At 35.5% G+C, this 15,375-nt stretch overlaps 1 protein-coding gene across 2 annotated transcripts in view; it reads left to right on the top strand.

Moving 5' to 3' along the window:
• nfkb2 (nuclear factor of kappa light polypeptide gene enhancer in B-cells 2 (p49/p100)) overlaps positions 1 to 14,047 on the top strand; it is a 29,763-nt gene extending 15,716 nt beyond the window's left edge. The window contains exons 12-24 of one of the 2 annotated variants that reach the window (XM_070915677.1): positions 503 to 641; positions 944 to 1,090; positions 1,284 to 1,511; positions 1,642 to 1,783; positions 1,901 to 2,015; positions 2,630 to 2,837; positions 3,099 to 3,268; positions 5,077 to 5,179; positions 5,409 to 5,596; positions 5,699 to 5,774; positions 6,016 to 6,185; positions 6,579 to 6,690; positions 13,638 to 14,047. In XM_070915677.1, coding sequence (XP_070771778.1) covers positions 503 to 641; positions 944 to 1,090; positions 1,284 to 1,511; positions 1,642 to 1,783; positions 1,901 to 2,015; positions 2,630 to 2,837; positions 3,099 to 3,268; positions 5,077 to 5,179; positions 5,409 to 5,596; positions 5,699 to 5,774; positions 6,016 to 6,185; positions 6,579 to 6,690; positions 13,638 to 13,708 — 1,869 coding nt within the window. In that variant the 3' untranslated portion in view covers positions 13,709 to 14,047. Of the gene's footprint in view, positions 1 to 502; positions 642 to 943; positions 1,091 to 1,283; positions 1,512 to 1,641; positions 1,784 to 1,900; positions 2,016 to 2,629; positions 2,838 to 3,098; positions 3,269 to 5,076; positions 5,180 to 5,408; positions 5,597 to 5,698; positions 5,775 to 6,015; positions 6,186 to 6,578; positions 6,855 to 13,637 lie in introns of those variants that run through there. The other variant, XM_070915676.1, reaches the window with a different exon arrangement.
• Positions 14,048 to 15,375: the final 1,328 nt, after the last annotated feature.

Here is a 15,375-nt window from a genome sequence, read left to right as displayed (position 1 = left end):
ACACACACTCTCTCACACACTCACACACTCACACACACACTCACACGCTCTCACACTCACTCACACACACACACACACTCACACGCTCTCACACACACTCTCACACACACACACACACTCACACACACTCACACTCACACACACTCACACTCACACACACTCACACTCACACACACTCACACACACTCACACTCACACACACTCACACACACTCACACACACTCACACTCACACACACACACTCACACGCTCTCACACACACTCTCACACACACACACACACACACTCACACACACTCACACTCACACACACTCACACTCACACACACTCACACACACTCACACACACACACACACTCACACACACTCACACACACACTCACACACACTCACACACACACTCACACACACACACACTCTCACACACACACACACACACACACTTGACTGCTGTTGCTCGTGTCAGTCTGTCTCTGAGTGTCTGTCCTCTTCCGTCTCCTCAGTACGCCATCGTGTTCAAAACGCCGCCCTATCACAGCACAGAGATCGAGCGGCCCGTCACCGTCTTCCTGCAGCTGAAGAGGAAGAAGGCCGGCGACAGCAGCGACCCCAAACAGTTCACCTACATACCACAGGTCCAAGGTCAGCCCCGCCGCCGGGAACCAGCACTGCACTCATGTAGCAGATGGAACAAACGCACCTTCAGTGTTTGTTCCACCTGTAAATCCCCAGGAAGGACTCTGTTTTTGGGGCTGAAGGTTTCGGGGTTTCCCTCAGTGGAAACAGAGTTTCAGTCGTCCCCTCACATGTTCATCGTGCAGATTCATGAAAACAAAAAACGAAGGAAATTTCAGGCGAAGAAAACAACATGTTTTCCGTCTCTCAAACAGTTTCTGATCTATGTTCGCTCTTCCTCTCCTCATCACCGTCTCCTCTTCTTTCAGACAAAGAGGAGGTGCTGAGGAAGAAGCAGAAGCCGCTGCCTCACTATGAACCCTGGAGAGGAGGAGGAGGAGGAGGAGGAGGAGGAGGAGGAAGAGGTGGAGGAGCCGGGGGATTTGGAGGAGGAGGAGGAGCTGGAGGAGGAGGAGGTAGAGATTTTAACTTCCTGAACAAAGGAGAGAAGAGTTTCCAAATATCAACATTATTAAGAGTACTAAGATTATTACATCAAGATTATTAAGATTATTGAATAATAGAGTTTAGTTTTCCAAATACTGTCAGACTGGGAGTCAGACTGGGAGTCAGACTGGGAGCTCACCGTGGACCTCTTTCCTTCTGCAGGATTCCAGTTCAACCAGCAGATGAATGGAGGAGGAGGAGGAGGAGGAGGAGGAGGAGCAGGAGGAGTTTTCTTCACTCGAGGCTTCACAGGCTTCGGAGGGGGAGGGGCTCAGATGTCAGGCTCCGCCCCTCAGACAGGGGTCACTCAGCAACAGACTGACGGACAGACGGGCGGACAAACACCAGGACAGACCAGCTCACCACTACAACAGCAGCTGTTTCAGATCGGTGAGATCCTTTGACGCGTTACCATGACAACAGTGAAGGAAAACAGGACCCATCGCTGTTCTTGTTGTTTGCTGATGATGTGACCCTGCAGGTGAACAATCGAATGAATATCTCTGCTTTGTGTTTCCAGCTGCCGCCCTCCACAGCAGAGCCTCTCAGAGCGCCAGGCAGACCGCTGCTGCCCTGCTGCAGTACTGCAGCACCGGGGACGCCCGGGTCCTCCTGGCGATCCAGAGACACCTCTGTGGGGTCCAGGATGGCAACGGAGACACGTGAGTTTTTTTTACTTCATTTTCTTACTTTTCTGGCTGTGATGACGTCAAATAGACACACGAGTCTGAATTTGACTCTTAGTTTTATCGTTTGTTGTGGTTTTTGTTTTCCCACAGTCCTTTGCACCTGGCCATCATCCATCAGCAGACAGGTGTGATCCAGCAACTGGTCCACACTCTGCTCAGCAGCCAGCAGCAAAACATCCTCAACACAGCCAACCACCTCCGACAGGTAGCTAACTATTAGCTAAGTTAACGCTAACCACCCTGTCCCTTAACAGTGTACTCCACCTTAACTAATCCACATAACCACCAAAGGTAGCTAACTCCTGGCTAACTTGTCTCTCTACATGGTAATCTACCTCAACTAATCCAAAACACTCACACAGTGAACACAGCAAACCACCTCCGTCAGGTAGACAACTCCTTGCTAACGACTAACCACCTCCAACAGGTAGCTAACTTATTGCTGACTCATTCAACAATGCTAATTAGCTAACTCCTGGTAACTCCTCTCAACAAAGCTAACCACCTCTGACAGGTAGTTAACTCCTCACTAACTCACAATACCATAATGAATCCAACCAACTCTCTACAATACAGCTGACCACCTCTGACAGCACCTCAACAAAGCTAACTACTCTGGTAACTAGTTCCTAGCTAACCTTGACTAATCCCAACTCACCACAACGTAGCTATTGACAGGTAACTACCTACAGGTGGTGTCCTCACCCAGCTAATCGCTTGACACAGGTATCTACTGTAAGTCCCCCAATCCCAGGTAACCCAGGTAACCCAACTACCTTACCTGACCACTAACTCCTTCACCCCCTGTTGTCCCTGCAGACTCCTCTCCACCTGGCGGTGATCACCCGGCAGGTGAAGGTGGTGGAGGTGTTGCTGAGGGCGGGGGCCGACCCCAGCCTGCTGGATAAAGATGGCCGCAGTCCCCTCCACCTGGCGGTGCTGGCCGGTGACAATACCACACTTCGCCCCCTGCTGGCTCACCTGGGTGAACACCACGCCCACCTGGTCAACAGCCCGGACTACCACGGTGAGAGAACGATCACCTTAATGCCGCAGGTCTTATTAAAACCGAACATGTGAAACATTTACAGATTACTAAAATACTTTTCCTAATAATAACAAATGACATTATTAGCTGTACGTTAGTCTCTCGATCACATTCTACATAAAGTGTCAATAAATTCAAGTTCTTTTAGCATCGCTGCCGACTTGTTATAATATTTTATAAGGTAATGTTTGAAGCCAGTCAAGGCTAAAGGACCTGAAGTATCACCTGTATCTGTCTCAGGTCTTCATCCTCTCCACCTGGCGGTGAGGAGGGACGGCGAGCGCTGCCTCCGGCTGCTGGTGGAGGGCGGAGCCAAAATCAACGCACCTGAGCAGAAGAGTGGAAACACCGCCCTCCACCTGGCCATCAGAGAAAACCTGTTCAAGGTGGCCTGCACTCTCATCACAGAGGTACGACACACACACACACACACACACACACACACCTGTACAGTGCATCCAGAAAGTATTCATACCTCTTCACTTTTTCCACATTTTGTTATCTTACAGCCTTATTCCGAAATGGATTAAATTCTTTTTTTTTTCCTCAAAATTCTACACACAATACCCAATAATGACAAAGTGAAAAATGTTTTTTAGACAATTTTGCAAATTTATTAAAAATAAAACACTCAAATATCGCATGTACATAAGTAATCACACCCTTTACTATGAAACTCAAAATTGAGCTCAGGTGCATCCTTTTTCCACTGATCATCCTTGAAATGTTTCTACAACTTGATTGGAGTCCACCTGTGGTAAATTCAATTGATTGGACATGATTTGGAAAGGCACACACCTGTCCTCTATATAAGGTCCCACAGTTGACAGTGCATGTCAGAGCACAAACCAAGCCATGAAGTCAAAGGAATTGTCTGTAGACCTCTGAGACAGGATTGTCTCGAGGCACAGATCTGGGGAAGGGTCCAGAAAAGTTTCTGCAGCATTGAAGGTCCCAAAGAGCACAGTGGCCTCCATCATCCGTAAATGGAAGAAGTTTGGAACCATCAGGACTCTTCCTAGAGCTGGCCGCCCGGCCAAAATGAGCAATCGGGGGGGAAGGGCCTTGGTCAGGGAGGTGACCAAGAACCCGATGGTCACTCTGACAGAGCTCCAGCGTTCCTCTGTGGAGATGGGAGAACCTTCCAGAAGGACAACCATCTCTGCAGCAATCCACCAATCAGGCCTGTATGGTAGAGTGGCCAGACGGAAGCCCCTCCTCAGTACAAAGAACATGACAGCCCGCTTGGAGTTTGCCAATAGGCACCTGAAGGACTCTCAGACCATGAGAAACAAAATTCTCTGGTCTGATGAGACAAAGATTGAACTCTTTGGTGTGAATGCCAGGCGTCATGTCTGGAGGAAACCAGGCACCGCTCATCACCTGGCCAATACCATCCCAACAGTGAAGCATGGTGGTGGCAGCATCATGCTGTGGGGATGTTTTTCAGCCGCAGGAACTGGGAGACTAGTCAGGATAGAGGGAAAGATGAATGCAGCAAAGTACAGAGAGATCCTTGACAAAAACCTGCTCCAGAGCGCTCTGGACCTCAGACTGGGGCGAAGGTTCACGTTCCAACAGGACAACCACCCTAAGCACACAGCCGAGATGACAAAGGAGTGGCTTCGGGACAACTCTGTGAATGTCCTTGAGTGGCCCAGCCAGAGCTGGACTTGAACCCCATTGAACATCTCTGGAAAGACCTGAAAATAGCTGTGCACCGACGCTCCCCATCCAACCTCATCGAGCTTGAGAGGATGTGCAAAGAAGAATGGGAGAAACTCTCCAAATCCAGGTGTGCCAAGCTTGTAGCATCATAGAAGAAGACTGGAGGCTGTAATTGCTGCCAAAGGTGCTTCAACAAAGTATTGAGTAAAGGGTGTGAATACTTATGTACATGCGATATTTGAGTGTTTTATTTTTAATACATTTGCAAAATTGTCTAAAAAAACATTTTTCACTTTGTCATTATGGAGTATTCTGTGTAGAATTTTGAGAGAAAAAAATTATTGAATCCATTTTGGAATAAGGCTGTAACATAACAAAATGTGGAAAAAGTGAAGCGGTATGAATACTTTCTGGATGCACGGTCACATGCCGGTCACCTGTGGGTCACCTGTGGGTCACCTCTGGGTGGGTCACCTGTGGGTCACCTGCGGGTCACCTGTGGGTGGGTCACCTGTACACCTCCTCCTCACTCTGTTCGTGTTGTCTCCAGTTGAAGGCAGACGTCAACGCGTGCACGTTTGGAGGAAACACACCTCTTCACCTGGCAGCCAGTCTGGGCTCTCCGACTCTCTGCTCCATGCTCATCGCTGCAGGTGAGACACTGAAACTCTCAGCAGAGAGTACGGAAGCTAACACGTGACAAAACTACTGAAACTAATAAAACCAGGCTGCTGATCATTTTGACCTGGCGGTAAAGTGAGTTAACTAGCTGTCTATATACATATTTCTGCTCAAATGTGTGATTCAATCCTGTAACTTTTAATAAAAAGTAAAATGAAGACATAAACATACCTGAGGGACTAAATGAAGGCTGTTCTTCAGGCGCTGATAAGAACATGGAGAACGACGAGCCACTCTTCTTCAGCCCCTCTTCTTCAGACGAAGAGCAGGACGAAGATGAACCAATCAGAGAAGAGGTCAAAGAGCGAGAGGTCGCCTCACAGCCAATCAACCCTCGCAAGAGACCTGCAGGAGGACACACCCCTCTGGACCTCGCTAAGTGCCAAAAGGTAATCGGGTTATCCTTTCAAAATAAAAGTAAAGGGCATAATAACACAGTAGAATCAATGCAAAGACAAAGATGATAACGTCTCCTCGTCCCCTCTCCTCAGGTGAGGAACCTGTTAAACTCCAGACAGAGTCCGAAGTCGAGTCGTCACAGCAGTAAGAAGATGAAACCAAGTGAAGGTTCGTTGTTTCTCAGTTCAGCAGGAGTACCCTGAGACGCTAACTGTCCACATCCAGTCTGAAGGTCAGGGGTGTCTCACTGAGGGACACCTGCTGCTATGGGAAAACTTCACTTACTAAAAACCTCTGAGATGACAAATAAACACACACAGAAATAAAGTTCAAACTACAGTTAAAGTTGTAAATGAAATAAGTGAAATGACATTTGTAACGGTGAAACAAACCTGTGCTGGCGTTGCAGAGGTGGAGCCTTCGGGGCTGGATGAGGACACTCTGTCCCGGCTGGTGGAGATGTTGAGCGTCGGAGACGTTCCCTGGAGGAAGCTGGCAGAGAAGCTGGGGATGATGACGTTGACTCACCTGTACCTGGACAGTCCGACGCCCTGCCACCACCTGCTGCAGCACTACAAGGTAACACGTCTGCTGCAACAACTACATCGAATCAGCCGCCTGTTCAGTTGACGTTACGGAGGTCTGACAGTTCGTCCAGTCCAGTCTACACTGGCTCAGGTTTCACACTGGTTTTACACTCACAGTTGCGACCTGAAACATCTAGTTTTTCCATCTGTGTGTATAAATACTTGATTTTAAATATAACCATGGGCGTAACCACATGTTCTTTGGGGGGGATCATGTCCCCCCTACCGAGAAAATACCACTCTGTCCCCCCAATATACAGCCGAACATATGTTAAATATGTCCTCGTTTTATGAACCCTGTCAGCGGATCTGTCTCTTGTTAAGGAAGTGTGTATTCATGAAATGATTCTCCGTCTGTCTGACGACCTGCTCTGTTTGTGTGCAGCTGGGTGGAGGTCCGGTCGAAGGTCTGGTTGAAGCTCTCCAGTCTCTCGGTCTGACAGAAGGAGTCCGACTGCTGAGAAACACAGAGCTACGAGACGACAAACACAGCACAGGTAACACACACAGACAAATCCTCCAGAGTCTGACTTCATCACCTGTCCTTATAAACTGTCCTCACTTCACATGCCATCGTGTCCTTTACTTCAGCACAAACTCAGCTAAAGTTAAAGTTTTGGTACTATAAATAGTTATGTTGCTACTAAGTTTTGTTACTAAAATAAAGTGTTACTATAAATAAAATTTTGTTACGATAAAGTTATCTTACTAAATTTTGTTACGATAAAGTCATCTTACTAAAAAATTTTGTTACGATAAAGTCATCTTACTAAAAATTTTTGTTACTGTAGTTATGTAACTATAAAGTTATCTTACTAAAGAGAGAAGTTTTGTTACGATAGTTATCTTACTAAAGATAAAGTGTTACTACAAATAAAGTTTTGTTACCAAAAATATAGTTTTGTTACTATAAAGTTATCTTACTATAAATAACGTTTTGTTATGATAAAGTCATCTTACTAAAAATAAAGTTTTGTTACTGTAGTTATGTTACTATAAAGTCATCTTACTAAAAATAAAGTTGTTACTGTAGTTATGTTACTATAAAGTTATCTTACCAAAAATAGCGTTTTTTTTCTGTAAATAAAGTTTTGTTACGATAGCTATCTTACTAAAGATAAAGTTTTGTAAAGTTATCTTACCAAAAATAACGTTTTGTTACTATAGTTATGTTACTATGAAGTCATCTTACTAAAAATAAAGTTTTGTTACTATAAAGTTATCTTACCAAAAATAACGTTTTATTTCTGTAAATAAAGTTTTGTTACGATAAAGTCATCTTACTAAAAATAAAGTGTTGTTACTTTAAATAAAGTTTTGTTACGATAAAGTTATCTTACCAAAAATAACGTTTTATTTCTGTAAATAAAGTTTTGTTACGATAAAGTCATCTTACTAAAAATAAAGTGTTGTTACTACAAATAGTTTTGTTACGATAAAGTCATCTTACTAAAAATAAAGTGTTGTTACTACAAATAGTTTTGTTACGATAAAGTCATCTTACTAAAAATAAAGTTTTGTGACTAGTTATGTTACTATAAAGTTATCTTACTAAAAATGAAGTATGTTACTATGAATACAGTTTTGGTACTATAAATAAATTTATGTTACTATCAAGTTTTCTTACTAAAAATAAAATTTTGTTACTATAAAGTCATCTTACTAAAAATAAAGTGTTGTTACTACAAATAGTTTTGTGACGATAAAGTCATCTTACTAAAAATAAAGTTTTGTTACTGTAGTTATGTTACTATAAAGTTATCTTACTAAAAATGAAGTTTGTTACTATGAATACAGTTTTGGTACTATAAATAAAGTTTTGTTACGATAAAGTTATCTTACCAAAAATAACGTTTTATTTCTGTAAATAAAGTTTTGTTACGATAGTCATCTTACTAAAAATAAAGTTTTGTTACTGTAGTTATGTTACTATAAAGTCATCTTACTAAAAATAAAGTTTTGTTACTATAAAGTCATCTTACTAAAAATAAAGTTTTTTTTCTGTAAATAAAGTTGTTACGATAGTTATCTTACTAAAGATAACGTTTTGTAAAGTTATCTCACTAAAAATAAAGTGTTGTTACTACAAATAGTTTTGTGACGATAAAGTCATCTTACTAAAAATAAAGTTTTGTTACTGTAGTTATGTTACTATAAAGTTATCTTACTAAAAATGAAGTTTGTTACTATGAATACAGTTTTGGTACTATAAATAAAGTTTTGTTACGATAAAGTTATCTTACCAAAAATAACGTTTTATTTCTGTAAATAAAGTTTTGTTACGATAGTCATCTTACTAAAAATAAAGTTTTGTTACTGTAGTTATGTTACTATAAAGTCATCTTACTAAAAATAAAGTTTTGTTACTATAAAGTCATCTTACTAAAAATAAAGTTGTTACTGTAGTTATGTTACTATAAAGTTATCTTACCAAAAATAACGTTTTGTAAAGTTATCTCACTAAAAATAAAGTGTTGTTACTACAAATAGTTTTGTTACGATAAAGTCATCTTACTAAAAATAAAGTTTTGTTACTGTAGTTATGTTACTATAAAGTTATCTTACTAAAGATAACGTTTTGTAAAGTTATCTCACTAAAAATAAAGTGTTGTTACTACAAATAGTTTTGTTACGATAGTCATCTTACTAAAAATGAAGTGTTGTTACTACAAATAGTTTTGTTACTATAAATAAAGTTTTGTTACGATTAAGTTATCTTACCAAAAATAACGTTTTATTTCTGTAAATAAAGTTTTGTTACGATAAAGTCATCTTACTAAAAATAAAGTTGTTACTGTAGTTATGTTACTATAAAGTTATCTTACCAAAAATAGCGTTTCTTTCTGTAAATAAAGTTTTGTTACGATAGTTATCTTACTAAAGATAAAGTTTTGTAAAGTTATCTTACTAAAACTAAAGTGTTACTATAAAGTCATCTTACTAAAAATAAAGTGTTACTACAAATAGTTTTGTTACGATAAAGTCATCTTACTAAAAATAACGTTTTATTTCTGTAAATAAAGTTTTGTTACGATAAAGTCATCTTACTAAAAATAAAGTGTTGTTACTACAAATAGTTTTGTTACGATAAAGTCATCTTACTAAAAATAAAGTTTTGTTACTACAAATAGTTTTGTTACGATAAAGTCATCTTACTAAAAATAAAGTTTTGTTACTGTAGTTATGTTACTATAAAGTTATCTTACCAAAAATAGCGTTTTTTTTCTGTAAATAAAGTTTTGTTACAATAGTTATCTTACTAAAGATAAAGTTTTGTAAAGTTATCTTACCAAAAATAAAGTTTTGTTACTATAAATAGTTATGTTACTATAAAGTCATCTTACTAAAAATAGTTTTGTTCCTGTAGTTTTGTTACTATAAAGTCATCTTACTAAAAATACAGTGTTGTTACTACAAATAGTTTTGTTACTATAAATAAAGTTTTGTTACGATTAAGTTATCTTACCAAAAATAACGTTTTATTTCTGTAAATAAAGTTTTGTTATGATAAAGTCATCTTACTAAAAATAAAGTTGTTACTGTAGTTATGTTACTATAAAGTTATCTTACCAAAAATAGCGTTTCTTTCTGTAAATAAAGTTTTGTTACGATAGTTATCTTACTAAAGATAAAGTTTTGTAAAGTTATCTTACTAAAACTAAAGTGTTACTATAAAGTCATCTTACTAAAAATAAAGTGTTACTACAAATAGTTTTGTTACGATAAAGTCATCTTACTAAAAATAACGTTTTGTTACTATAAAGTTATCTTACCAAAAATAACGTTTTATTTCTGTAAATAAAGTTTTGTTACGATAAAGTCATCTTACTAAAAATAAAGTGTTGTTACTTTAAATAAAGTTTTGTTACGATAAAGTTATCTTACCAAAAATAACGTTTTATTTCTGTAAATAAAGTTTTGTTACGATAAAGTCATCTTACTAAAAATAAAGTGTTGTTACTACAAATAGTTTTGTTACGATAAAGTCATCTTACTAAAAATAAAGTTTTGTTACTGTAGTTATGTTACTATAAAGTTATCTTACCAAAAATAAGGTTTTTTTTCTGTAAATAAAGTTTTGTTACGATAGTTATCTTACTAAAACTAAAGTGTTACTATAAAGTTATCTTACTAAAAATAAAGTGTTACTACAAATAGTTTTGTTACTATAAATAAAGTTTTGTTACTATAAAGTCATCTTACTAAAAACTTAAGTGTTGTTACTACAAATAGTTTTGTTACGATAGTCATCTTACTAAAAATAAAGTTTTGTTACTATAAAGTTATCTTACCAAAAATGAAGTTTTGTTACTATAGTTATGTTACTATAAAGTCATCTTACTAAAAATAAAGTGTTGTTACTACAAATAGTTTTGTTATGATAAAGTCATCTTACTAAAAATAAAGTGTTGTTACTACAAATAGTTTTGTTACGATAGTTATCTTACTAAAGATAAAGTTTTGTAAAGTTATCTTACCAAAAATAAAGTTTTGTTACTATAAAGTTATCTTACCAAAAATAAAGTTTTATTTCTGTAAATAAAGTTTTGTTACTATAAAGTCATCTTACTAAAAATAAAGTGTTACTACAAATAGTTTTGTTACGATAAAGTCATCTTGCCAAAAATAATTTTTTTTCTGTAAATAAAGTTTTGTTACGATAGTTATCTTACTAAAGATAACGTTTTGTAAAGTTATCTCACTAAAAATAAAGTTTTGTTACCGTAGTTTTGTTACTATAAAGTCATCTTACTAAAAATAAAGTGTTGTTACTATAAATAAAGTTTTGTTACGATAAAGTTATCTTACCAAAAATAACGTTTTATTTCTGTAAATAAAGTTTTGTTACGATAAAGTCATCTTACTAAAAATAAAGTGTTGTTACTACAAATAGTTTTGTTACGATAAAGTCATCTTACTAAAAATAAAGTTTTGTTACTACAAATAGTTTTGTTACGATAAAGTCATCTTACTAAAAATAAAGTTTTGTTACTGTAGTTATGTTACTATAAAGTTATCTTACCAAAAATAGCGTTTTTTTTCTGTAAATAAAGTTTTGTTACAATAGTTATCTTACTAAAGATAAAGTTTTGTAAAGTTATCTTACCAAAAATAAAGTTTTGTTACTATAAATAGTTATGTTACTATAAAGTCATCTTACTAAAAATAAAGTTTTGTTCCTGTAGTTTTGTTACTATAAAGTCATCTTACTAAAAATACAGTGTTGTTACTACAAATAGTTTTGTTACTATAAATAAAGTTTTGTTACGATAGTTATCTTACCAAAAATAACGTTTTATTTCTGTAAATAAAGTTTTGTTACGATAAAGTCATCTTACTAAAAATAAAGTTTTGTTACTGTAGTTTTGTTACTATAGTCATCTTACTAAAAATAAAGTGTTGTTACTAATAGTTTTGTTACTATAAATAAAGTTTTGTTACGATAAAGTCATCTTACTAAAAATAAAGTTTTGTTACTGTAGTTATGTTACTATAAAGTTATCTTACCAAAAATAACGTTTTTTTTCTGTAAATAAAGTTTTGTTACGATAGTTATCTTACTAAAACTAAAGTGTTACTATAAAGTTATCTTACTAAAAATAAAGTGTTACTACAAATAGTTTTGTTACTATAAATAAAGTTTTGTTACTATAAAGTCATCTTACTAAAAACTAAAGTGTTGTTACTACAAATAGTTTTGTTACGATAGTCATCTTACTAAAAATAAAGTTTTGTTACTATAAAGTTATCTTACCAAAAATGAAGTTTTGTTACTATAGTTATGTTACTATAAAGTCATCTTACTAAAAATAAAGTGTTACTACAAATAGTTTTGTTACTATAAATAAAGTTTTGTTACGATAAAGTTATCTTACCAAAAATAACGTTTTATTTCTGTAAATAAAGTTTTGTTACGATAAAGTCATCTTACTAAAAATAAAGTGTTGTTACTACAAATAGTTTTGTTACGATAAAGTCATCTTACTAAAAATAAAGTTTTGTTACTGTAGTTATGTTACTATAAAGTTATCTTACCAAAAATAGCGTTTTTTTCTGTAAATAAAGTTTTGTTACGATAGTTATCTTACTAAAGATAAAGTTTTGTAAAATTATCTTACCAAAAATAAAGTTTTGTTACTGTAGTTTTGTTACTATAAAGTCATCTTACTAAAAATAAAGTGTTGTTACTACAAATAGTTTTGTTACTATAAATAAAGTTTTGTTACAATAAAGTTATCTTACCAAAAATAACGTTTTATTTCTGTAAATAAAGTTTTGTTACGATAAAGTCATCTTACTAAAAATAAAGTTTTGTTACTGTAGTTTTGTTACTATAGTCATCTTATTAAAAATAAAGTGTTGTTACTAATAGTTTTGTTACTATAAATAAAGTTTTGTTACGATAAAGTCATCTTACTAAAAATAAAGTTTTGTTACTGTAGTTATGTTACTAAAGATAACGTTTTGTAAAGTTATCTTACTAAAAATAAAGTGTTACTACAAATAGTTTTGTTACTATAAATAAAGTTTTGTTACTATAAAGTCATCTTACTAAAAACTAAAGTGTTGTTACTACAAATAGTTTTGTTACGATAGTCATCTTACTAAAAATAAAGTTTTGTTACTATAAAGTTATCTTACCAAAAATAAAGTTTTGTTACTATAGTTATGTTACTATAAAGTCATCTTACTAAAAATAAAGTGTTACTACAAATAGTTTTGTTACTATAAATAAAGTTTTGTTACGATAAAGTTATCTTACCAAAAATAACGTTTTATTTCTGTAAATAAAGTTTTGTTACGATAAAGTCATCTTACTAAAAATAGTTTTGTTACTGTAGTTATGTTACTATAAAGTTATCTTACCAAAAATAACGTTTTTTTTCTGTAAATAAAGTTTTATTACGATAGTTATCTTACTAAAGATAACGTTTTGTAAAGTTCTCTTACTAAAACTAAAGTGTTACTATAAAGTTATCTTACTAAAAATAAAGTGTTGTTACTACAAATAGTTTTGTTACTATAAATAAAGTTTTGTTACGATAAAGTCATCTTACTAAAAATAAAGTTTTGTTACTATAAAGTTATCTTACCAAAAATAAAGTTTGTTACTATGAATACAGTTTTGGTACTATAAATAAATTTGTTACTATCAAGTTTTCTTACTAAAAATAAAGTGTTGTTACTACAAATAGTTTTGTTACTAAATGTAAAGTTTTGTTACAATAAAGTTATCTTACCAAAAATAAAGTTTTATTTCTGTAAATAAAGTTGTTACTGTAGTTATGTTACTATAAAGTTATCTTACTAAAGATAAAGTTTTGTTATTATAAATAAAGTTTTGTAAAGTTATCTTACTAAAAATGAAGTTTTGTTACTGTAAATAAAACAGTGGATTGAGTAAGTAGTGACTTACCTTATTCGTGTTTTTCTGTCCAATCAGACGCCACGGTCGACAGCGGCTTTGGCAGCCAACCAATGGAAGAAGAGGACCCGCCTGTGGCCAATCAGTGACCAGCAGGAAATAAAATCCCATCTTGAGCAGCTTCAGGAACCAGAACTCTGCAGAGCTGGACTTTAATGTGCAGACTGACAGTTTGAATCTGTTTCCAGTCGAGACTCTAATGTTTGTTTACCTGCAGAGGAGACGCGTGCTGCGTTCCAGACAGACAACGATTGTACGTTCACAACAGTTGGTTTTTATCAACATGTTGAGTCACGGAAGTCACCAAAAGTTTTACCAAAAGAAAGGCTTTTAAAGATAAAAAAAAAAAATGAATTTAAGGCCAAGTTTTTAAAACAAAATACAAACAGCAGGTTTAAAATGAATTATTTCATTTGATATTAAATGTAGTAAACTTTGTCCTTTGTCCTGTTTTCAACTTTGTTACAGTTTTAATTTTTTATATTTATATTTTGTTTTCTTGTAAGTTTGTTTTCATTAAATGGAGTTGATTTCAGTTTATTTCTGCGGGTTGTGTGATGTCTGATCGACGATCTGGAGTCCTTCAACACCTAGATCATTTGTCGGCTACATTTTTTCAATTATGTGTTGGACATTTTATTTTGAATTGAAGAATGTGGATCTGAGATGTGCTTACATTAGCTGTAAATCTGTGTTGTGTGTGTTGTGAGCTGATATTCTTTTTCATACTGCAGGAAACTGGAATTTACAATTTTCTGTCTGGTCTGGAACGCAGCATGTCTCACCTGACTCAGTGTGGCAGTGACATCATCAGAGCAGGTTTACTCACCTGTTGTCAATACGTGGTGCCGTGTTTAGCTTCCTGTTCAATAAAATGAGGCGTTTTATGGAAGCTGTTACACATTTTAATGTTATTAATGACAAAAATAAAACAATACTCTGTAGGTAAAAAGTATGACGTGTTAAGTCATATTGTGAATAATTTGAGATCATTTTTCAAAATATTTTAGTCAAAATGAAGAAATACTAAGACATACATCACTGAACTCAACATTACTAGATCGAAGCTACAAGTCAAGTCACAGTTGAAAATGTTTCTCTCCTGAAAACTAAATTTAGTTTTGAAACAATTAGCCACGCGGACGTGTTCAGGTTGTGTCAAGTGTTTTATTGCTGAGGATTAATCGTCCGTCTTTCTCCGTTATTTTCAGAAAACATGATGTGCTTTATGTAATAAAGTTTCACTCTTACGTTGTCGACATCAGTCAAATCTCCAGTAGAATCCAGTCTGTCTGTGTTCTTACTAATACTGTGTATTCATGTGGTTTCTCTTCTTAACAGCCTGGAAATTAAATATTTAATCAGCATTTAATGACATGCAAATGCTGCACTGTTGACGTTTCTGAAATTTTGAATAAATCGACTGTCAGACCTTTGAGTTTTGTTTTCAGAATGTTTTTATTTTTGCCTCTAAACCTTCAAAACATTTGTGTTTCACTACAACCAAAACCTCACAGGATGTGGACATTATGTACAGCTATCGATCGGCGAGCCGGCGGCGAACATCCAGACCGCAGCGAAGCCGCAAGAAAAAAAACTTTCACAGAAACTAAATTCAGCTTTTGTCGTCGGTCAGGAGACGACGATGAACAGAATAAATAAAGTGGTGGATTCGACCCCTCTGAGGAGGTTTAACATCTGCTTTCACTCTAAAATATCTAAACCAAAGTGCCCTAAAACACAGCGAGCGCTAGCT

The sequence above is a fragment of the Enoplosus armatus genome, chromosome 12, assembly GCF_043641665.1.
Source record: "Enoplosus armatus isolate fEnoArm2 chromosome 12, fEnoArm2.hap1, whole genome shotgun sequence".
NCBI lineage: Eukaryota > Metazoa > Chordata > Actinopteri > Centrarchiformes > Enoplosidae > Enoplosus > Enoplosus armatus.
The sequence above is the reverse complement of the archived record's forward strand: the minus strand, read 5'-3'. Positions and strand labels throughout refer to the sequence as shown.